A 23495-nucleotide genomic window follows, 5' to 3' on the forward strand; every position below is an offset into this window, starting at 1 on the left:
TGGTTCTGGTCCGCCTCCCCACACACCTGTTGATGGTTTCCTCGTTAACGGAGCGCTCTTAAGCTGCTGACTGCCACTACTTCAACGCCAGAGTGTTTGCCCGTTTTGTGTACTCTAGCCAAGCTGAGTTTTGCTGAGTCAAACTGAGTTCTTGTCAACCTGAGTTTTAATCTTGTTTTTTGTCATTTCCTCTCGGCAGATAGTCATCCTGCAAAGTGGATGTTTCGGACCTTCTCTTCCTGGAAGGATCTTCTGAGCTTATATATATATATATATATATATATATATATATATATATATATATATATATATATATATATATATATATATATATGAGCTTATATATATATATATATATATATATATATATATATATGAACCATAGCATAAAATAAAATTACAAATTAAAACCAAAGATATAAAAATAAATATTTAAATATGATGTAAACAGTAGTGCGAATGGTGCAAATAGTTCATAGAGTAGCAGCCCTGACGTGGGGGACTTCACCTCAAGAGATTGTTTGAGCTTCACACTGAGCAAGGGATTCATCTCCACTATGACCCGTTGAAGTACCGCAGTAAATCTGAGTGGCAGTTAGCTTCTCCGTTCACCTACAAACAACCGCATTCTGGATAAACCCTGTCCGCCCTCCACCGAATCAGACAAACACTGGAACTACCGCACACAGACTGGAGTCAACGAGTCAACAACTTCTCTGGAAACGTGAGTCAGCAACCAAATTCTCCTCTTCAAGTTCAAGAACCAAATTTCCTACTGAGCCAACCAACTAACCACTGTGTCATCCCCTCACTTTTCAGTTTCGGTTGAGCAGTGTTCAGAGCAACACTTGATTTAGCATTATCACTTCAATAAACCTGTTAAACCTTTCATCTGATCTGTGGGTCCGAGCTCTTGATAAAATCATGACAGATAAATATTATCAACATTTTACCTGAGCATGTGATCCACTCCTAATTCTTTTTTGTAAAATAAAGATAATCTTCCCAAATAAGGTTAACTGCCTCAGTGATGCAATTCATGGACACTTAATCTGACTGGGGAGACCCCTTGCTGTGGGAAGAACCCTCAACTTATATGGGAGGATGGGTGATACCGGCTAGAAATAGTCAATTCTCCTCCACACATTGTCTGAGCTCTGGAACACAACTCCTTGAGAGAGGCTGGGCTCTGGTCTACTCTGGATTGGCCTGCAGGAAGTGCTGGGATAGGCCTACCTGTCTCCCCCCAGCTTAGTCGAGTTTACCCAAGTGGACAATAGGGTTGCATCCCTTCGCCTTCAGATCGGGCTATGTCTCTATGTGGCCTGTCAACTTCAGGTTAGAGTAGAGTTCCTGCATAAATTAGAGGAGTTCAAGTACCTTGGGGTCCTGTTCACATGTGATGGAGAATGGAGATGGAGATTGAAAGACGGATCAATGGGGCTGCTGCTGTAATGCCGATGCTGCACCACCTGTCCTGGTGAAAAGAGAGCTGATCAAAGAGGTAAAGCACTTGATTTACCGGTTGCTCTACCCTCAGCTATGGTCATGAAATCTGGTCATGACAAAAATAACAAGATCCTAGATAAAAGTGGACCAAGTTAGCCTCCTCCGCAGGGTGTCTGGGCTCTACCCTACAGATAGGAGTAGAGTGGCTTCTCCTCCTCATCGAAAGAGGTCAGCTGAGGTGGCTTGGACCTCTTTTTCGGATGCCCCCTGGCCGCCTCCTCCAGGAGGGGTTCTAGGCACATTCCACAGGGAGGAGGCCCAGTCTACGTCCCAGGACACACTGGAGGAAGCAGAGCTGGAGGGCCTGGAAGAGATGAGAAGTGACAAGGTTAACTGAAATTAGGATTTCACAAGTTTGGTAGCTACCTAACATTTAGCAGGTCAGTAAGTTCCATTTTAGTTTCAAAAGATTATTGCTTCATAATCATTTGAAAATACAGTGTTTCTTCTTTATCTTTTTGTTTTTGACCTTTCAAAGGCCTTTTTTCCCCCTAAAATAACGGATATTATTTCTCTAACTTTGCCTGGGTCTTGTCCAAAGTGTTTCAGTCTGTCTTTTATTCAGCTTGTTTCCTAAAATCACAGGCCAGCAGCAAACAGTATGGCTGTGATTTTTGATCCAACCTTTCAGGAGCTGCTAAATAAGCCTGTAAAGTTTTCCTCCCTGCAATCAGGAGACACTCAGAGACCAAGTGCTGTTTTCTCTCCACCGGCATGAAAGGTCAACAGGGCTTCTATGATATTTTTGTTACATAAAATCATCAGCAGCAGAATCTTTAAAATGTTGTTCTGCATCTTTGTTTCTCCGAAAAACAATGTCAATTTATTAAATATACAAAATGATACTTCTGCTTTTGTAAAGTTTCTCTTAACAAAAACAATTTTTTTTTCATACCAAATCTTTCCAACCTGTGTTGGCAACCTTCATAAATCACAAAGAGGGTTTTTTTAAGCCGCAGGAGAATTAAAGCAGAATGACAGCTTTTAATTGTTCTGCCTCTGTAACACAAGGCTGAGCCGCTGGATTAACAGCTTTCATCAACTTAATGTCTTTGGATTTGGATTTTAAATCCACAAAATCCTTTTGTCAGCATTATTTTTTTCTTTATTCACAATATATTTTACTGCTGTACCTCCTGTCAACTGAAAAAAAGTAGTTTAGAATAAATTGTTTATCCTACAGTTAGAAATGGTCTTGACATTTGTTGCCTGGCCTTTAGAGAGGTCACCAAGAAAAACCACTGGAGTCCAGAGCAGTGATGGGCAGTAGTGCCGCTACATGTAGCGAAGCTATTAGTTCAACTACATGTTCCAGTAGCTTGACCGTAGCTTCGCTGCTTTATTTATCAAGTAACTTTCCTGTAGTGACGTTATTGCTTTGATCAAGTAGCGACGTAGCGTCCACAAACGCTACAAAATCCAGGGCATAACTAAGAAATGAAACCAGGTTTTCTATTTTGAAACAACAATCAGCCACAAAACTACTGTAAATAGCAGTTTCAGCTGACGCTCGTATAAGTGGCGTAGTAGCACAGGCACACTCAGTAGGGTTAAAAAAGCGCACCCTTTCCGAGGCTGTCGTTCTATTGGCTGGAAAGGTTGCTAGGCGACGATCCATCTGCAATCCGAGAGAGAGAGACTCGAGCAGAGCGCGGTTTGTGCGCGAAGAGAAGGAGGCAAGCGAGAGGAGAAAATATCTGTGCAAGAAGCATTAAATCTGAGAGAAGAAACAAAGATTTGAGAGAGAAGAGAAAATATTTGAGAGAGAGCGCATGTTTTGAGTGTGAGCATTATCAGTTTTGAGTGCAAAAAGATGAAATTCTTTTCTCAAATTGAAATGATGTGCTCTTGCAAAGGAAGCCAGCTTTGTTAAAAGAGTAAAACCATCTATGACGTTGGGTGGAGGATTGAAGTTTCAGCTCCCAAGCTACTATAAACCTGTTTTGAAAGTCATGCCAAAGAAATGAGGTAATCAATCCAATAATGTTTCACACAGACAAATACCCAACTCATACTAGACAACAGACTCTAAGGAGCTAGGAAACTGAGAGGGCCATGAGCTCAGGATGATCGACCACAACATAAATGCTCCATTAACTGGTTAGTTCTAAAGTAGGGCACCTGATGCAACTTTTATTTATGGGTGGTGTCAAAATGTTGAAAGAAACAGAGTTAAAGTCCAGTTGCCTCTGATTTCAGTCTGTTTGTGATTCTCTTGCAGAAATTGGCTGCATGGAAAAGTTCTATATTATATTAACCTGTGGATATTGACATAATTTGAAAAGCTGAGCTGAATGAGTTTGACTTGGGAGACAAAAGCTTTGGTCAAATACAGTGATAATCTCTTCTGGACATTTTGCACCTTTAAGTCAAACTTGGGTAGTGTCATGATGGGTTAAATAGTTAAGCCCAAGATGCAGAACACACACAGGGAAACTGGGTAAAAAGTCCAAAAGAGTTTATTGAAACACAAACATGAATAATGAAACGGGAACTGGTTCAGGCAGGGGAGCAGGTTCACTGGAGACTGTACTGAAATGGGAGATGGTTGGTAAACAGAGTTCATGAGAGGCTAAGCATCTAGCTTCAGGCTTAGCCTGGCAGTCCTGGGTTTGAGCTTCCAGCTCACTGCAGAGAACAACAGGGGAAAATCCACATGGGAACCTCTAGGGAAACTCCACACAGAAGTCATCAGGTTTCATCCACGTAGGAATCTTCGGGTTGGCTCACCAGGGCAGATTAGCAGGTTAGACTTTCCTAGAGCTTCAGGCTTGAGACTGGTTTCATGTGAGGCAGCTCTCCCAGAGCTTCACGAGGAGACTGGAGGTTAAGCTCATCCAGAGCTTCACGAGGAGACAGGAGGTTAAGCTCATCCAGAGCTTCACGAGGAGACAGGAGGTTAAGCTCATCCAGAGCTTCACGAAGAGACAGGATTCCTGTGAGGCACAGATAAAGGAGAGATTAGAATCTGATCTCACACTTGAGACAACCAAGACTCAATCTATAACAGAAGGCTCAGGAAGCTAACCAACTAAGATCAACACTGCGGCGTGGAAGCAAGGTCTGAAGGCAGCTTAAATACTGTGGTCCTCCTGATGAGTAGATCAGCCACAGGTGTGTTGGAGGCTCAGCTCAGGAGGACCCACGGCGCACTCTGCTGGAGACAGAGGGTAATCTCCAGAACCTAACAGTGACTCCAACCCTAAGAAAAAGACAAAGAGAGCAGAAGAGGATCCTCGGCGCCCTCTGGTGGGCAAGCCTGAGGATCCCAACAGAGCCCCCCCCTCAAGGGCGGATTCCAGACGCCCCTGAAAAAAAAAGTCCAAAAAACAAACAAAAAACAACCCACCCAGGGCGGGCGGAGGGGGCACTAGGGCGAGGAGGGCCAGAAACAACAAAAAACAGAGTCCAGAAAACAAAAAACAACCCACCCAGGGCGGGCGGAGGGGGCACTAGGGCGAGGAGGGCCAGAACCAACAGAAAACAGAGTCCAGAAAACAAAAAACAACCCACCCAGGGCAGGCGGAGGGGGCACTAGGGCGAGGAGGGCCAGAAACAACAAAAAACAGAGTCCAGAAAACAAAAAACAACCCACCCAGGGCGGGCGGAGGGGGCACTAGGGCGAGGAGGGCCAGAACCAACAGAAAAAAAGGTCCAACAAACAAAAAACAACCCACCCAGGGTGGGCGAAGGGGGAAACAGGCCAGGAGGGCAGAAAACAAAACCAGAGTCCAGAACAAAAAACGATCCACTTATGGTGGACGAAAACAAAAGAAAACCCAAAAAATTTCTTGGGCAAAGTCTCTGGTGGCCGGCCGAGGGACCGGCAGCGGGACAGATTCTCAGGTGGCCGGCCGAGGGACCGGCAGCAGGACTGAGTCTCAGGTGGCCTACCGTGGGACCAGCAGCGGGACACAGTCTCAGGTGGCCTGCCGTGGGGCCGGCAGCAGGACACAGTCTCAGGTGGCCGGCCGAAGTACCGGCAGCAGGACACAGTCTCAGGTGGCCTACAGTGGGGCCGGCGGCGGAGGCGTAGTAGCTGCTCAGGAGGTCGACCGTTGAGACGGAGGCGAGGCAGATGCTCAGGAGGCCGACCGCAGGGCAGAAGACGAAGCAGCGTCTTAGGGGGACCACCGCCGGGCCGGAGGCATGGCAGAGGTTCTGGGGGCCGGTCGAGGATCCGGTAACGGAGCAGAGTCTCAGGTGGCCGGCTGCGGGGTCGGAGGCGACGCTGACGCTCTGGGGTTCTGCCACGGGGTCGGCGGTGAAGATGACGCTCCGGGGGTCTGCCGCGGGACCGGAGGCGAAGCCGACGCTCCGGGGTTCTGCTGCGGGGCCGGAGGCGAAGCTGACGCTCTGGGGGTCTGCCGCGGGGCCGGAGGCGAAGCTGACGCTCTGGGGGTCTGCCGCGGGGCCGGAAGCGAAGCTGCTTCTCAGGAGGATGACGCCCAAACTTCAGCAGGTACCCCCGCGGGGTACCCCGTCCCCTCCTCGGCAGCTCAGGAACAGGCTCAGAAGCAACCGCCGACTGCGGCTCAGGAGGAGGCTCAGAGAAGACCGCCGACTGCGGCTCAGGAACAGGCTCAGAAGCAACCGCCGACTGCGGCTCAGGAGGAGGCTCAGAGAAGACCGCCGACTGCGGCTCAGGAGGAGGCTCTGAGGAGATCGCCGACTGCGGCTCTGGAGGAGGCTCTGAGGAGACCGCCGACTGCGGCTCAGGAGGAGGTTCTGAGGAAACCGCCGATTGCGGCTCCGGGTCAGGAACAGGGGAGCCCGCCGAATGCGGCTCCCGGTCAGGAACAGGGGAGCCCGCCGATTGCGGCTCCCAGTCAGGAACAGGGGAGCCCGCCGATTGCGGCTCCCGATCAGGAACAGGGGAGCCCGCCGATTGCGGCTCCCGATCAGGAGCAGGGGAGCCCGCCGATTGCGGCTCCCGATCAGGAACAGGGGACACCACCGGCTGTGGTTCCACCTCTGGAACTGGAGGGACCACCCATGGAGGCTCAAGTTCAGTCTCTGAGGTGGCTTGAGGCGTCTGTAGAGGAATCTTGGTGGTTTGTGGCCTTTGCTGAGGGGCTCTTGGAGGCATTTTTTCACCAACTCCACATTCTGAAGCCCTCTTTAGTTTCAGCTCAGGGGTCTCTGGACGGCACAGGGCAGGCTCAGGTGTCTCTGGACGGCACAGGGCAGGCTCAGGGGTCTCTGGACGGCACAGAGCTGACCCAGGGGTCTCTAGACGGCACAGAGCTGATTTAAGGCGACACCTTTTCTTACGCCGAGGGGTCTTGGGAGCTAAGCTAGCAGGTTTACAGATTGGATCTGGAGACAAATTAACCGATTGAGAAACAAGAATTCCAGAACGAATAACAGGATCTGAGGCTAAAGAATCGGGCATGGGGTCAGGTTTTAAACAAACTGGATTATTTACTGGTTCAGGATCTGGATCTGGCTGGCGTGGAACTGAAAGTGGTGGCTCGAAAGGGAAGATATCCTCCCTATCTCCATAGAAAAAATCCCATAGCTCAGCCTCATGGATGTGGGGAGCTCGATTATCAAGCGAGGGAACAGGTTTAGTTTCAACGGTGACGGGTGCAGGTGTCTAATCAGGCTGACGGGGAACTCTAACTGTATGATGTGAAATAGATGGGATAATTTTGAGTCCTTTAACGGATGGAGCTAAATGAAGGTCTAGAACGTGAGAACAGAGGCTAAACTGGCGCAGAGAGGAACTGGAACTGATTTGTGATGCTGTGTCTAATCCAATGGCTAGTTCTATGAGGTCCTCGAGGTTAGCTGGCTCCACGAAAAAAGAAAGCTCTTTTCTGACAGATTCATTTAGTGCAAGGAGATAAGCGGACTTGAGTGCAGACTCGTTCCAACCAGAAACAGCTGCTCTACCCTGGAACTCGGAAGAAAACTCAGCAACGGACCTATTACGCTGTTTGGTATTCAGGAGGTTGCAGTAAACGGAGAACTTAGAGGACTGACTAAAGTTTCTTTCAAACTCCCGGATGAATTTCTCATATGTACAATTTTCTCTAGTTTTAAGCGGAAATTTTGTCTCCGCCCATTCAAGGGCTTCACCAGACAGAAAAGAAACAACAAAAGCAATCCTATCCTTATTATTAAGAAAACTAGAAGTATGAAAACTAAAAAATAACCGACACTGAAATAGAAATCCCTTGCTTTCTTGGGTTGCCAGAAAATCTCTCAGGCAGGGAAGGACCGGGTGACGAAAACGACGGGATGAGTTCTGACCAGAAAGGAGGATTATCATCTTGACTCGGAGGTGACATCACTGCCGGTGACCTAGGACACGGAAGTGGATTCGGGGCAGGACGAGCCGCTGACGTGGCGTTAGCATTATTGAAGTGGTTAGCGAATGTTTGATTTTGCTGTAACTCACGGAGGGTTTGTGTGTGTTCATTAATCTGAGCGTCCCGTTTCTCAGTCCAACGACGGAGGTGATCTGCTGTGCTTTGTGTTTGGCCGCAGTGTTCTGTCATGATGGGTTAAATAGTTAAGCCCAAGATGCAGAACACACACAGGGAAACTGGGTAAAAAGTCCAAAAGAGTTTATTGAAACACAAACATGAATAATGAAACGGGAACTGGTTCAGGCAGGGGAGCAGGTTCACTGGAGACTGTACTGAAATGGGAGATGGTTGGTAAACAGAGTTCATGAGAGGCTAAGCATCTAGCTTCAGGCTTAGCCTGGCAGTCCTGGGTTTGAGCTTCCAGCTCACTGCAGAGAACAACAGGGGAAAATCCACATGGGAACCTCTGGGGAAACTCCACACAGAAGTCATCAGGTTTCATCCACGTAGGAATCTTCGGGTTGGCTCACCAGGGCAGATTAGCAGGTTAGACTTTCCTAGAGCTTCAGGCTTGAGACTGGTTTCATGTGAGGCAGCTCTCCCAGAGCTTCACGAGGAGACAGGAGGTTAAGCTCATCCAGAGCTTCACGAGGAGACTGGAGGTTAAGCTCATCCAGAGCTTCACGAGGAGACAGGAGGTTAAGCTCATCCAGAGCTTCACGAAGAGACAGGATTCCTGTGAGGCACAGAAAAAGGAGAGATTAGAATCTGATCTCACACTTGAGACAACCAAGACTCAATCTATAACAGAAGGCTCAGGAAGCTAACCAACTAAGATCAACACTGCGGCGTGGAAGCAAGGTCTGAAGGCAGCTTAAATACTGTGGTCCTCCTGATGAGTAGATCAGCCACAGGTGTGTTGGAGGCTCAGCTCAGGAGGACCCACGGCGCACTCTGCTGGAGACAGAGGGTAATCTCCAGAACCTAACAGTGACTCCAGCCCTAAGAAAAAGACAGATAGAGCAGAAGAGGATCCTCAGCGCCCTCTGGTGGGCAAGCCTGAGGATCCCAACAGGTAGGACTGTGGGTTGGATGGGTTGATAAACATTTGTCTGCATAGGTCTTGAAGGCAAGAAACCAACACCTCTGGCTAAAGTTCTCAGGAAAGCAGAGTGTTTTTATACCTAAATATAAAATCTCAGTACTGCTTAAACCCTAGAATCTGTTGAAGAGCATCTTTGAATGTCCTTTACAAGTTTATTTTAACATAAATAACTGTACCCTTGCACAGATGGAAAACCAACTCAGCATTAAATAGGAATTTTTGTTTTTCTTTGGAACAATGATTTTCGTCCCAAATTCCTGGTAACTCAATGCTTAAACTTCACCAATCTGAGGTCATCATTGAAGTGTCAACAATAAAATCAAGGTTTGTGCATTATTCTCTTCATTTCTCTGCAGATTTACCATGGAAACTGGTTTGAAAAGGTAAGTCATCAAAACAGATACAGCCTTGGCTCGATGCTTGGCTCTTGTCTAATCAGAAAATATCTTCTATGCATGGAAAAGATTTATTGGATTCTGCAGACGTGAATTAAGAGGAGAGCTTTTCAGCTTTAACAAGAACTGAAGTTTGTTTGTGTTCATTACATTAAAAATAGATTTTTTTTTTATGATTCCAAATACTTAATATGTAAGTGATGAATCATTACTTTTTTTCCATTTTGTGCATCCATCTCTTCATATATTGTAGATGTGAGTGAGTACTTTAGCTTTTCACTTGGTATTGATGCCTTTTAGCTCATTGAAAACTTCTAATAATCAAGTTTAGCTATCAGAACTGGTGTTAAATTAAGTTCTCTGTCTGCAAAGAGGGTTCCTGTTAGGGATGAACTTTGGTATAATTAGGTTGTACTTGTGAAAACTTTCTTACATACTGTAATAAATTAACTAACTGGATAATTGTTATAATTGCACAAACAGGTATCTTTCTTTAGTTTCAGCTTACAGCCTGCAGATGGTTTAAATATAAGTGCATTAGCTTTACAGGAAAATCAAAAAGGGAAAACAATATGCACATGTGCAGCAACTCTAGGACTAGCTGGCTCAAAGCCAAAACAGCAAAGAAAAAGAAAAGAGCAAATGGAGCAGATGCTTTTTTTGTGTTTGTCCTTTCTTATGGGAAACAAGTTGCAACAGCACAGAAATATTTGTATAGCTTTTATTTTTCAACTTTAACTTTAATGCATTTAGTCTCTTCTTCCCTTCTTTGATGATCTGAGGCATCTCCAAGCAGCAGCATGAGTGCCGAGGAGTGTAAGGAGAGAGCTCTCAAACAGAATAACCAACAGCAACAGCGGATGTTTTCATCAGGACTAGCAGATTGGAAAGATTGTGACAGAAATCCATCTTTGATTAGAAGTCGAGTAAAATTTCAAAAACTAGCAAGGCCCTATCAAGCATCCTAAATGTAAGTGTTAGGGTTTATTTGATGACTCAGTGGGTCCAGTGGTAGTACACCTTTCATTTCAGAGACTCCAGGGACACTGATATAAAATCGTGGTGCCTAAAGTGTCAGCACTTGTAGAGACTCTTTTTGTCTCCATGGCAATAACACCTCATCGTAACGAGAAGACATGATGTGTCATAGTTTCTTTGTGTTCTTTCTCAAGGATATACATTAAGATTATGATTGTTATAGCTTTCATCTTCACCAGTTATTTTTGCCCTAAGTTCACCTTCAACTTCATTAGGTTCAGATGTTTCATTGCCACCTGATATAAACTGGGAATTGTTCTCATGGGAGATACTTATCCCATTTGGGCATCTATAAGAAGTAAAGGTGAGTTGTAGGAGTTTGACGAAGGCATTAAAATGGAAAAGAAAGACAATTTAAGGGACTTTGAAAGTGCAATTGTTGTTGCCGGACAATCCATCTGTTTCAGAAACAAAAGGCATGTCATATTTATCAATTGGGTTTGATAAAAATAGAAGAACTTAGACTTAGACTTCTTTATTTGTCATTTTGTATGCACAGAGTGCATACAGAACAAAATTGCGTTGCATACAGCTTATGAACATTGCATTGATATTTCAAATGAGATGGAATACATTTCCGGATTGTTACACACGAGTTATACAAAAAGTGCAGCAGTGGTCAAAGTGTAAACAGTGCCGTGGATAAAAACAGTGTGCAAATTGCAATGGTTCAGTGCAAATAGGCATTTGTGCAAAAATGCGTTATTTCCTTCGGTTGAGAATAGAAATGAGATGAACTGAGAAAGCTAAAAGTTAAACGTTCAGCAGCATTTGATGCCCGATAATGTGCAATAGGTGCAGAGTTCAGTTTGTGGATCAAAGGTTCAACAGTCTGATGGCAGTGGGGAAGAAGCTGTTGCAGAACCTGGTGGATCTGCAGCGGATGCTGCGGAACCTCTTTCCAGAGGGCAGCAGGGACAACAGTCAAGTCAAAATGTCCATTAAGATGCAATTGTTTCGACAAAAATGTTGTTTGAGAAGAATATGGCAAACTGGCATTAGATTAGTGAAAAGCAAAACATGTTTAAATCCTCTCTGGTTATAACTAATGTAGACAGGAGGGCGATATGTTCAACCTTTAAGAAAAAGACTTACAGCAGCAGAGAACCTCAACACCTTTGGAGAAACCATCACAAATCCATGCGCAGCTTTTTCATGGCAACTCTCTCCATTTTGAAAAGCAAATGTAACATTTACAAATCGTGTCTTACAGCAATATGAGCGCAACTATAGCTCTGATTACATTTGGAAATTGGCTGCTCAATACAAATTGAGTTTTGATGTGCAAAGCACATTGTCAGAGAAATGTATATATCTGAGCAGCATATGGATGCGGCTGTAATGGGGACGACTCAGGGTGTTTAATAGTCAAGCTGTCAATCAGCACTGTTGCCAGAGAGGTGGTTAGATCTTGAACTTGAGATGCATGGTTCTTTTATGCCTCTCTGTGACACTGAGAAAGTTAAACCAGATAACCATCCATTATCATCATCTACCAGCACGTCAGTGGGATTTCTGAACACTCACACCCTCTGCATTCTGCCACTGGCAGTGTCCTCCTGCAGTACCAAGGCTGCAACCCTCGCAGTTTGGAATTGATTTGCTGATTCGCCACTTTTTTCTGTTATAATGAAATCGTGCCTTTGAGAATAAGCATGGATTCTGTGCTCATGGGACAGACTGATCTACATTTACAGACCTGAACAGAACTATAGTTACAGTTTACATTCAACAAAGACTGTTTCATCACATTTGTTTAGTTGTGTTACAGTGTTGCATCAGGATGATACTGACCGATTCATATACTGAATATTATGACTCGGTCATAAACTAGTGAACAGATTTCTCAAAAAGTCCTTTGACTCGTCAAGCATTCATGGTTCATTTAATTTGCATTAAGATAAACACAAACCTCAATTTATTTGATCAAGGCATGATAAACTGAAGGCTTCTTTCTGAACTTGCAACAAAAATAGAAAATCAGCAAGTCCAGAAATCGTTCTCTGTGTAAAATGAGTAACACAGACCCAGGCACATTTTTTAAAAGCTATTATGTTGGGAACATCTGGTGAATCACAGAGAGATGATTTAGATAGAAAATAAATAAGATGCCCAGAAGATGAAAAACAACCAGGCGTCGTCAACTTGCGTCATTGGTCGGTGTCTGAGGATATCAAAGAAAAAAACTGTTTTGGAATAATAATAATAATAATGATAATAATATTCTAAATTAGGTTGCCTTATGTACAGCTTTATTTGAAAGCTGAGGTGGTTATGAGAAGTCAGTAAAGACTCAGAAAATTGCCATTAAATTAAGATAGAGATAATTGCATAAAGTTTCTATCTAATCAAGTCTTATAATCTTAGATTAAGCCTAAAAAGTCTTATTTCAAGGTTTCCTACAAAGTTTAGTGGTCTTATTCCACTTATTTTAGTACAATCTTCTAAAAAAAGTTTAATAATCTTATAGAAACTGCTTTCGTTTAGCATATCAATCTCTTAATAAGAACACATTTTTTAGTTAAATATAGATGTAGAAGATAGACAGTTTTGCATTGAGTAAAGCTAAAATCTTCATTTGAACTTGAGTTAGTTGATCACAGTGCAAAGGTGTAAACTTATTTAATATAAATCAATTCAGGTTATTTATATAGCACTAATTCCCAATATATGTCATCTCAAGGTACGTTACAGAGACAATTCAACCAGATCATACAGTCAGATTGATTCAAAGTTTCTTATCTAAGGAAAACCAGCCGATTAAATCAACTCATTGAATCAATATGTCATGTTCTTGGCGCTGATGTTTCAGTTTTTTTCCTTTGCTCATGCTCACCTTTCTAATTGGTCTAGCGGCTGATTAGCACCGATCATTTCCACCTGGTTCCTTAGCTATTTGTGTTGTTTGCTTGCCTACCATCAGCGCCAGGTTATTCAAGCAGTTTGGTGAGATTAACTCTAGCGTTCTGAATCTTGATCTTTCTTCCTGATTGTGACCAGTTTCTGACCTGGGGATCTAGAGTTTTGCTTTGGCTGTCACATTTTGGTTGTGGTTTGGAGGACCCAAATGCAGAGGCTGAGGTGAATACTTGTAGTTTTAATGATGAAAATGGTTAACAAAGGCAGTCCAAAAATCCAACTAAAAATTTAACAGACCAGAACCACGGCGACATCAAGGGAAAACACATACAAGGAGCCAGGGAGAGACGAGGTGAGACGACGACAGTGATGAGAGGACCAGCAACAACAGAGGAACCAACAACGAGAGAGAGCAGAGCGAGAGCATGTATAGCTGACAGAGACAAAGGGAGGGCTAACGAGCTGACAAGGAGCAGGTGTGTGAGGAGACAACGAGGGAGCCAAGGGGAAAAGAACACACACACACACACAAGAGGGCAACAGAGGACAACAGAAAAACATGAGACCTAGGCTTGGATTCTCCTTCTGTACCTCATCAGCTCTTTGATCTTCTGGTCCGTGAACTTGGCTCTGCTACGACTCCATCTTTGAATATTCCCTTCTGGGCACTGTTGCTCCTCGGGGTCGGTTGGCATCAGCTCCGCTCATCACCCAGAGCTTTGGGGGGGGGGGGCGGGGCCCGTCACAAGCGGAGGACTGTCTCCTTCTCGGATTCATCACATCCCTCTGTGATTGGACTGAACTCCAAACCAGGTCAGTAACTATTGCTTTAATGGTTATCAGCCCTCTATTCTTAGTCACTGACCTGAGTCTCTGTTTCTACAGAGAAACCGGTTTATCCGCTCCGTTAGTAAAATAAAGACTTTTTCAATATCTGATCCGCTTCTGACATAGCTTAAACATTCAACTGTCAAATTTCAATAATATGATGCGACAAGAATAACAATAGTTAATAAAGTATTTCTATTCCGTTTAAAAAATAAAGGTTAATTATCTATGATTAGTTTTTTCATTCCAGCATTTAACCACATTATTTTATTACTTTTATTTCACATTAAGTATTTTATTTTAAAAAAAAACGCAGATAGAATATTTCTCTACATTTCTGACAACCCTTTTAGTTGTTTCTGAGATTAAAACTCCCTGAATTACTCTTGACAGCTCATCCTCCAAAAGATTCAGCTCAACAACTACTAAAGGAGTTTTTTATTTTTTCCAAGTACAAAAGTTTATTCAGGAGAAAGCTTGCTGTATGGATTTTTGTTGCTGTTGTTGTTCAGTCTGGCAGGTTTCTAACTAGGACTCAGATCTATTCCTTGTGTTGCCCTTGAGTCGGTACAGTAGGTTTCTTTATAGTATTTTTCCTCTGCAAACAAATACAGCTTTAGAGCACAGATATAACCCTGACAGACTGTTGAGCAGATCTTGAATACAAACCAGCAATCATATTTCAGATCTGATGGGTTGAGGCTACAGTATATCTGCTGTGCGACAGCTGTCACAATGCTAGCAGTCAGCAGAGGATAGCTGTTAGGATTTATAGCTCAGAATTTATCATTTTTGTTTTTGTTTCTCATCTTATTCCTAAAAATCAGCTCAGTTAAAGGAAAAACCCATGACACTATAGCCCCCCTCCTCTCTCAGCAGCTTTGTTACCACTCTCCAGGTAACTAAGTTTGACAGGAATCAAATTTTACTTTTGTGCTGTGGCTCAACAGCTGCTATTGTGTTGCATTGTCACACTGTCTGGTGGCTTTCTGGAGAAATTACAGACATGGGGGTTTGCAGCTTGGAGAAAAAAACGGAAGGAGAAAAATGTGATTAGAAAGTGTTCTCTTCAGAAACAGCAAAAAAAAAAAAAAAACTCAAACAGTAGGATAATCTCTTTCTTCGATTTATATCTTTACTTTGTTAAAAATGTTTAAAATGTAGCTCCCTTACTCACGTCCCACCAGATGTTAACCCCACCCTAGCTGCAACTGTGAATGCTCTCTCTGTGACAGCAATATAAAAGCAAACCACCTGCTGCCAAAATGACATGTACTCTATGTTTCAGCCCATAGTCAAACTTTAGAAGGAGAGGATGCAAATATGTTCATTTGAGGAGAGCAGTGTGATCCACTGAAGCAGCACATAATTAGGCTCATTACCTGTCTGTCAGTATATTGTTTATCAGAAAAGCAGCTGCAGTTTGCAACAGCAGTGTAAACTTGGCGTATGGGTGAAGATGCAGGCAGAGCAGAAAGAGAAGAAAAGGGACCTCCTCTTTAAAATGACAAAAAACAAAATTAAAAGGACCATTTAACTAAGATGATTTGGAGTCTCAAACATGATAGAGGTTCTTTTGCAGGCTGGAAACAGGCCTTAAATCTAAACATAATGCTAATTATCCATCAATTCCTCTTTTAGGACAAATTCTGCTTGCTTTTTTATGATATTGTAGTTAGGCTATTATTGAAAAAAAAGATGAAAAATGATCAGGTTGCCTAAACATCTATTTCCTTTTTTTCATGATTTCAGTTAAGAAAATATTATAATTAACTAAAAACTAAAACATCTAATGAATTCTATTCACATCAATTAATGCACCATTAAACACATCCTGATTATTACTTATCTATGAGTATGAACAAATTGTTGATGTTGGTTAGAATGTGTAAATCACTAAGTAAATTTTAAGTGCAAAGTTTTGAATTTTTTTTTCATGAGAACGTTGAAAGTATTCTGGACCAGTTTATATTCATTGTTTAGAAACAAATAAAAAAAAATATACAGCAAAAAACTGCAGATTGGGCCCAACCCTGGTGTGAAATATGCATGTCCTGGAGTCTATGATCCTGTATTAGTGGAAAATGTAGGACTACTTTTCACTCAGTGGTGCTTCCTTCCTCTGCTAAAAAAGTAAAATCTACAAGTCTGCTAACAGGCTCATGCTGCCTCTATATGATCTGGTAAAGATGATCCTTTCCACTTGAAAAGTAGAAAATACAAGCACATTGTGTTTAAGTGCTGTTGATGCGATAGAGAAGAGAAGCACGTTGACCCAAAGATTATCCTGACCTGCTACTTGGGCAAGACATCCTAATTCATCTGCTACAAGAAGAAGAGGATGCATCAAATGCATTGATTGACTGCTATGCATCTGATAAAATCCAACAATAACATGCATTTAAAAAATACAACCAATTTTAAAATATGATATATTTTAGATTTACATATATCTCCAAATTGTCTGGGATTTTGGTCGATCACAGTGCAGCAGGACTGAGCCATCAGCAAAAGGGTTTGTTCGGGAACTCCGGCAGACGTGGGGAGGGAGCGACCAAACCCGGAGACGTCCCCCGCTGACTCCGGATCCGGACCAGCGCCGTAGCTGATTGCTCGGTAGGAATGCCCGGTCCGGTCCAGTCGGCCAAAATATGTGCTAAAGTGCCACCTGCAGTGGTGTGCATAAGCTACATTTGACTTTTTTTCATTCCATCCCTGCCCTTCAAAAAGTTTGTGCACATCACTTAAATCTTCTATTGTGGTGAACACAAAGGTTATGGACTGTTACAGACTAGAAAAGAAGGAACATAGAAACAAAAGGAATAATCAGTAGTTTGATCATGTAGCACAATGCAGCATAACAATCCCCACGCATCTCAAGCACCACAGCAGATGGAAATAATGCCTGAAAACCTGCGGCTTGATGAAGTCTGTAAAAACAAATAACAGAAGGTGTCAAGTCTCAAACCGAGTGCCAGCGCTAAGAGCGATGGATGGATATAATGCGAACAATGTATAAATACAGATTGTAAACGGCACTTTTCAAAGAAATAAGAGAAAAGTTTAATAGCGTGCACTGACTTTACTTTGTGAGAAAATTGAGTATGTGCCAATGGTCTGAAAAATTTATTTCCTATTACATCCCTTAAAATATTGATTCTAATATTTTGCTGAGTTTGATTTGCTCACTTTATAAAGTATTTACTTAGGCTTTCCCTCATCCTACTAGGCTACAAAGTGTCTGGATGAGAGGGGTTTGTTGACTGCTTGGAAGAAACTAAACATCCTCATGGTCGTTCCAACTGAACACAGTGTCCGTGGTGATTTCCACAAGCCCCGCAGGGAGTTCACTCAGCATCCCAGATGCATGGTGTTTGCACCATGGACAGCGTCATCAAATTGGAGCACGAAGCTGCATCAGGTGTGCTACTGTTGTTTCATTATTTTTAGGTCTTCCAGAGGTCAACTATCCCCCAATTTGAACTAAATAAAACTTTTTTATTTCTACTTGATTTATGGAGGTAAAACTATTGTTAGTGCTGATTTGGTTTTTAAGATAAAATCATTTCTAATTTCGGCCGATAACGTCTCTATATATCTCGTTTCCAGATATATAGATATTGCATAACAACACATGTCCTTCCTGTGCTCGTCATGCATATAACAGTGGCCATGTTTACCTTATTTAGTGGCTGGAATGATTGTTTAATCATCACAGCATTCCTTACCCTGCGCTTTGGACCTGTGGTTACCCCTGGCAATGCCATAGCATTTCCTGTCAAGGTCTCGCTGGTAGCATTTTACAATATAAGCACAAGTGAAACTTAATATCACACACTGCTTTTAAATTGTTCTTTATGCACAACTTTCGAATCACCTTGGGAGTACCATTTATTTTTGGAAGTAGTAAAAAAAAGTCCACTTTGGTTCATCAAGAGATACATCTGAATGTCGGTCTTATTCAGCGGTACTTCCTTGATAATCCAAAAACACTGATGCTGGGCAGCAAAATATTGAGGTCTGAGCTGGAGGTAAGGAAGGATGATGAAATGTCCCTCTAGGACTAAATTAAAATGGCTTCTTTTAAAGCCAGCTAAAAATCTCAGCATTCATTATTTCTACCTTTGTTAACATTATTTATCTCTGTATTCCATTTTAAGTGAAAAAGGCTTCACCTACAACTAGTCTCTGACTGGTTTCCAGGTCGTGATTTCACAGAGAAGTTCCGCTCAGTTCAACTTCAGCGGTCATTGCTTTGCTCTCCATGCGGTGCTGCTGTTTGACAACACCTCAGTTCCATCTGGCAGCACAAGGTGAGAGCAGGGCAGTGAATGCTCCCATTGTGTTGGATTTACCGCTGGCCACTTCCTTATTCTATCATTTTTCAGTGTGAAAAATTTGGGGATATGGAGTGTGAGAGTATGAAGACACTGAAATATGGGAGTCTCACGATCAGTGGGCGACAGTTGACAGCCCTGATAACCAATGTCTATATTGATATATCCATTGGGTTAATAATAATATTTAACTTTATCAATCTGACCCTCTGCATTTGACCCATCCACTTGGGGAGCAATGGGCTGCCACTGTGCGGCGCCCGGGGAGCAGTGTGGGTTTAACCCCCGGCTCACACCGACTCCGGTCTTACTGTTGCGGTGCGGTGGGTGTGGCGCCGCAGTGATTCCAAGTCATTAAAAAGACGTAAACCCCCTCACCGGCTGCTGAGCTGTCCAGCTGCGGTTACCGAGACATTCCGGCGCTGCAGAAAATTCAGCAAGAAAGCTATCCTTGCGGCGTGCCGGAGCCCTCCGCAACAAGCTCACGCAAATATCCTTATTTGGGCCATGTTATCGCGTGAAGTTACGTGAACTCAAGTGAACTTCTGTTTTCACGAGTTAAATCTCCGGACCTGTTGCCGGAGCCGCAGAGCCGCACCGCACCGTAGTCGAAAGGGCGGTGTGAGAGGGGGTGTGCGGGAGTTGCGGTCTCCGTCGGCTCGGTAACCGCACCGGAGCCCGTGTGAGCAAGGGGTAATGGTCTTGCACAGGGAACCAGAGTGGCAGTCTGTGGGAGTGGGACTTGAATTCAGAACCTGTGGGTGCTAAGTGCAGTGCTCTAACCACTATTCCGCCGCTCAGCACCATTTGTGAGGAGAATTACGGTTTGCCTGCTGTTCGGATACTCAAGCTCCTGCAACCCTTATGCAGCCCAAGTCAATGTCACATCACACTCATACCAAGGTGTGTGTTTCATGTGTTTTCTCATTTTCTCATTAAATTTTGATTACCGAATTATGAACAAAAATCATTTAGCTAGCTCCTAGCTAAAATGGTTAAGGATTAATTAACTAAAGCTTATTTATTTATGATTGAGATTTAATAAAACATTATTCACCAAATAATGCTTTAATTACCTCTTGGCTTTCATTGTGAATTGGTTTAAACATATTCTTATCATTATAAATTCTGACCATATTCCAATTGTTGTAAATAGGCCAAAAGCTAATTTGACCAAATTCCAAATTCTTCAAAATAAACTTTGGTTCTTAAACATAAAAAACACGCTAAATGATTATATAATTGCATAATTTTATTGAATATGTTTTTAAACCATTTTTCCCCACTTCTTTTTACAGAGTAGCCTAGTTTACTTGAGTTTCACTAGTTTAGTCAAGATATGTTATCTGAAATATGTTTGACTTGGAGCAGCATGATTGTGTTAATAAATTCTTAGATTTTGAAGGGAAGTTGTTGTGAATTTATTCTAAATATATACAAAGTTATCTGTTTGACCATGATTTTAGCTCAATTCACACTTTCATTTGTTGTTCTAACACACAACCAGTAGGACAGTCTGAATAGCATCTGGGGAATTAACACATTAAGCACCCCTACTGTGGAGATGTATAGAGCTGTATGAGGTCCTGCTGCCAGGTGCCGCCATGATTTGGACACTGGGTAGGCTTATGGTCTCACCCTATTTCACCTTAGTTCAGCCTCCTGAGAAAACAACTGCGTATTTGAGATTTTGACAAACCCAGTGACTTATCAACAACTAATTAGAAACAAAGATGAAATTATCTCAGTAGAGCTTTTCCTCATATTTGTTTTTTTCTATTCTGTCAATTATGAAAACTGTCCAACTGTTTCTTTTATTAGAAGAAATGATGAGTTGAAAAAATATTGTTGGCAAAATCAATGCAGGTTTCTACAATAAATTTTTGATTGTTAATTTCTTTAAACTGAGACAGAAACAAACTGCTGTTTCCTCAGCATTTAGCAGCCAAAGAAATTACAATAACTGCATACGTATTTACTGTATAGGATGGAACGTGATAGGCAAAATGTTGCCGCTTGCTAAATGCCTTGACCACATTACCCATCCACATTTCTGAAAGGTTTTGAATAGGTGAAACATTTAATTCATCTTTAAAAGCTCCAGTCATGCGTCAGCCCAAACTTTGCTCCTCCTCCTCCCTCTTTATCTGTGAGCTGATAGGATGGTCTGAGGGTGTGTGTGTGGTACCTCAGCAGAGGGAGAGAAAATGAGACCAGGAAAAGACCACAGCCATCGTGAAGTGATGATCAGTCACACGACAAGCTGCTGCACTCTGCTTCTCTGGATCCAGCTGATTATTTTCCACCCTCGCCTGGTTTCCTCTCTTCTTATCTTCCTCACCTTGTTTTAGTGAACATTTCTTGTCGCCTCTCATTACACCAAAGCAGCAGGATTGTTTTTTTTGGTAGAGAATAAAACAACGGCAGATGTTTGAGGAGGAGCTGAATTTCTCCTGGAAAGACTGAAAGATGATAAAGGGAAGAATATACACAAGTTAGACATTGTTATCATTTCTGATTGAGGATGTTTCAAAGCCACATGTGCTGAGCTTTAAGACTTTTTACAAGAAAGAGAAGAAGATCTAAGCCAAAGGAGGTGGAAGAAGTCAACATGAACTCCACAGCTCAGCAAGGATTGATCCCTGGCTACCTGAACAGGAGTCTCTGCTCTGGAACTCTGGCAGACAAAGACTTATCTGGAGAGGAGAAGGATTCCTCTGCTGGATGCTACGAACAGCTGCTGATTTCCACTGAGGTGTTCCTTACTCTAGGCATCATCAGCCTGTTGGAGAACATCCTGGTGGTTGCTGCCATCATCAAAAACAAGAACCTTCACTCCCCGATGTACTTCTTCATCTGCAGCCTTGCTGTTGCGGACATGCTCGTTAGTGTCTCCAACGCCTCAGAGACTATTGTCATAGCACTGATCAATGGAGGCACCCTGACCATCCCTGTCACGCTGATCAAAAGCATGGACAACGTCTTTGACTCCATGATCTGCAGCTCTCTGCTGGCCTCCATCTGCAGCTTGCTTGCGATCGCCGTCGACCGCTACATCACCATCTTCTACGCACTTCGATACCACAACATTGTCACCATCCGGCGAGCGATGCTGGTCATTGGCAGCATCTGGACGTGTTGCACCGTCTCTGGCATCTTGTTCATTATCTACTCAGAGAGCACCACTGTGCTCATCTGCCTCATCACCATGTTTTTCACCATGCTGGTCCTCATGGCGTCGTTGTACGTGCATATGTTCCTCCTGGCCCGCCTGCACATGAAGCGCATTGCGGCCCTGCCGGGCAACGCGCCCATCCAGCAGCGAGCCAACATGAAAGGTGCCATTACCCTCACCATCCTGCTTGGGGTGTTTGTGGTGTGCTGGGCACCCTTCTTTCTGCACCTCATCCTCATGATCACTTGCCCCAGGAACCCCTACTGCACCTGCTTCATGTCCCATTTCAACATGTACCTCATCCTCATCATGTGCAACTCTGTCATTGACCCCATCATCTACGCTTTTCGCAGCCAGGAGATGAGGAAGACCTTCAAAGAGATTTTCTGCTGCTCGCAGGCTCTCTTGTGTCTTAGCTTCCTGTAAGGAGCTCCAAGAGAGCGACGAGATTCCCTTCAGGTATTTCTGCTGTAGTCAGTGTCCAGTGCTGTGCTCCAGGTCTGCTGTAAATGATCGACAAAGTAAATGCTTATAAGTGAGACGGGCTTGCAGTAACATAGAGCATATATCTGTGGATGCTGCTGTTATTCTGCAGTAACTATCTGTTAAGTGTTCTATGAATGTAAAGACTGGAATGGTAGTTTTCCAGCATCACAGTTGGAAAAAGACATTGTATATGTTATATTTAAAGCACATTAGACAGCTAGGAATGAGATGAAGATTTAACTTTGTGTGAGAGAATAATCCTCTGTAAAACTGAAAACATTGCACATCGTTTGATTACTTTAAAATGAGAGCAATGTGATGAGAATGGAAAGAAGACATCACCTTATAAGGAGATCAAAACATTGCCTTATAAGGAGATCAAAACATTGCCTTATAAGGTGGTCACAACATTCCATTATAAAAAAAATACCCTGAAACATTACCTTATAAGGCGATCTTAGAATTGGTTCATAATTTTGATTTGATTATAAAATTAGTCTTTGCTTTCATCATAATAATCCCTTATAGGTTAAAAAGGCAATCATAACATTGCCTAACAAGGTAATCACCAATATAACCTGTAAAGTAATCATCATTCATTTTCTAATTAAGGGCAATCATAACTGGGTAATCCAACAATCACAACATTGCCTTAAAAGCCAATGCCATCGCTGTATAAACTAATCATACCATTACTTTCTGAGGCAATCAGAACATTGCTTTATAAGGAGATAATAACATTGCCCCTTAAGGCACCACAACGCTACTCTATAAGAAGAACTAAACATTGCCTTTCATAACATCATCAAAACATTGCCTCATGTGGAAATCAAAGCATTGCCTTGTAAGACGATCATAACTTACAATTATGAGGTAATGGTGATGTTGCATTGTATATATGGTCATCATATGACCTTAGAAATATACAACATTGATAGAAATTACCTTTATTGTCCCAGAATAGGGAAATTCAGGTGTACCAGCAGGCTTGTTGAAGCATTCATATTTGATAGAGGGGTGAAAGAAGAAAGTAGGAGTGAGACGCTGTAAATGAAAGGCTGATTAACATCATAAAAAAAAAACAATGCACAGCTGCTACAAATTTCAAACTCGGATTCAAAGAAATAAGTCAGCCTTTTAAAAAAAAACATAACATGCATATTTGTGCATAATAAGTAAAACAGTCAATGATAATTATTGTATAAGGGCATCATAAGTTTTAAATTTGAGGGATTTTTGTTCTGTTTACCAAAGGAGGGGCTTTTTTATTGGTGAAACTGGATTTAACCGCTAAATTCTGGGGGTTTTCTTGGTGTTTTTAATTTAATTTAAAAGCCAAAGTGAGTTCTTGTAAAACTAGAAAACAAATCTTGTAAAGCCTTGGCAAAATTTTTGACTTTTTTAGCCTTTTGGTTCAATTCAACTAGCCTTCATTTATAGTTTTTA

General features: G+C 42.7%; 1 protein-coding gene across 1 annotated transcript; it reads left to right on the forward strand.

The window, feature by feature from the left end:
* The first annotated feature begins 20615 nt into the window (after positions 1-20615).
* On the forward strand, positions 20616-23131 carry mc4r (melanocortin 4 receptor). Its single transcript, XM_038275600.1, has one exon. The coding sequence runs from the start codon at positions 21000-21002 to the stop codon at positions 21987-21989; it is 990 nt and encodes a 329-aa protein (XP_038131528.1). The 5' UTR covers positions 20616-20999; the 3' UTR covers positions 21990-23131.
* The last annotated feature ends 364 nt before the right edge of the window (positions 23132-23495 follow it).

This window comes from Cyprinodon tularosa, unplaced genomic scaffold (genome assembly GCF_016077235.1).
Source record: "Cyprinodon tularosa strain WSP-4 unplaced genomic scaffold, ASM1607723v1 ctg97, whole genome shotgun sequence".
NCBI lineage: Eukaryota > Metazoa > Chordata > Actinopteri > Cyprinodontiformes > Cyprinodontidae > Cyprinodon > Cyprinodon tularosa.

What these genes read in the sequence shown, in the direction of transcription:
- mc4r (XM_038275600.1), top strand. Translation starts at nt 21,000, where the DNA reads ATGAACTCCACAGCTCAGCAAGGATTGATCCCTGGCTACCTGAACAGG.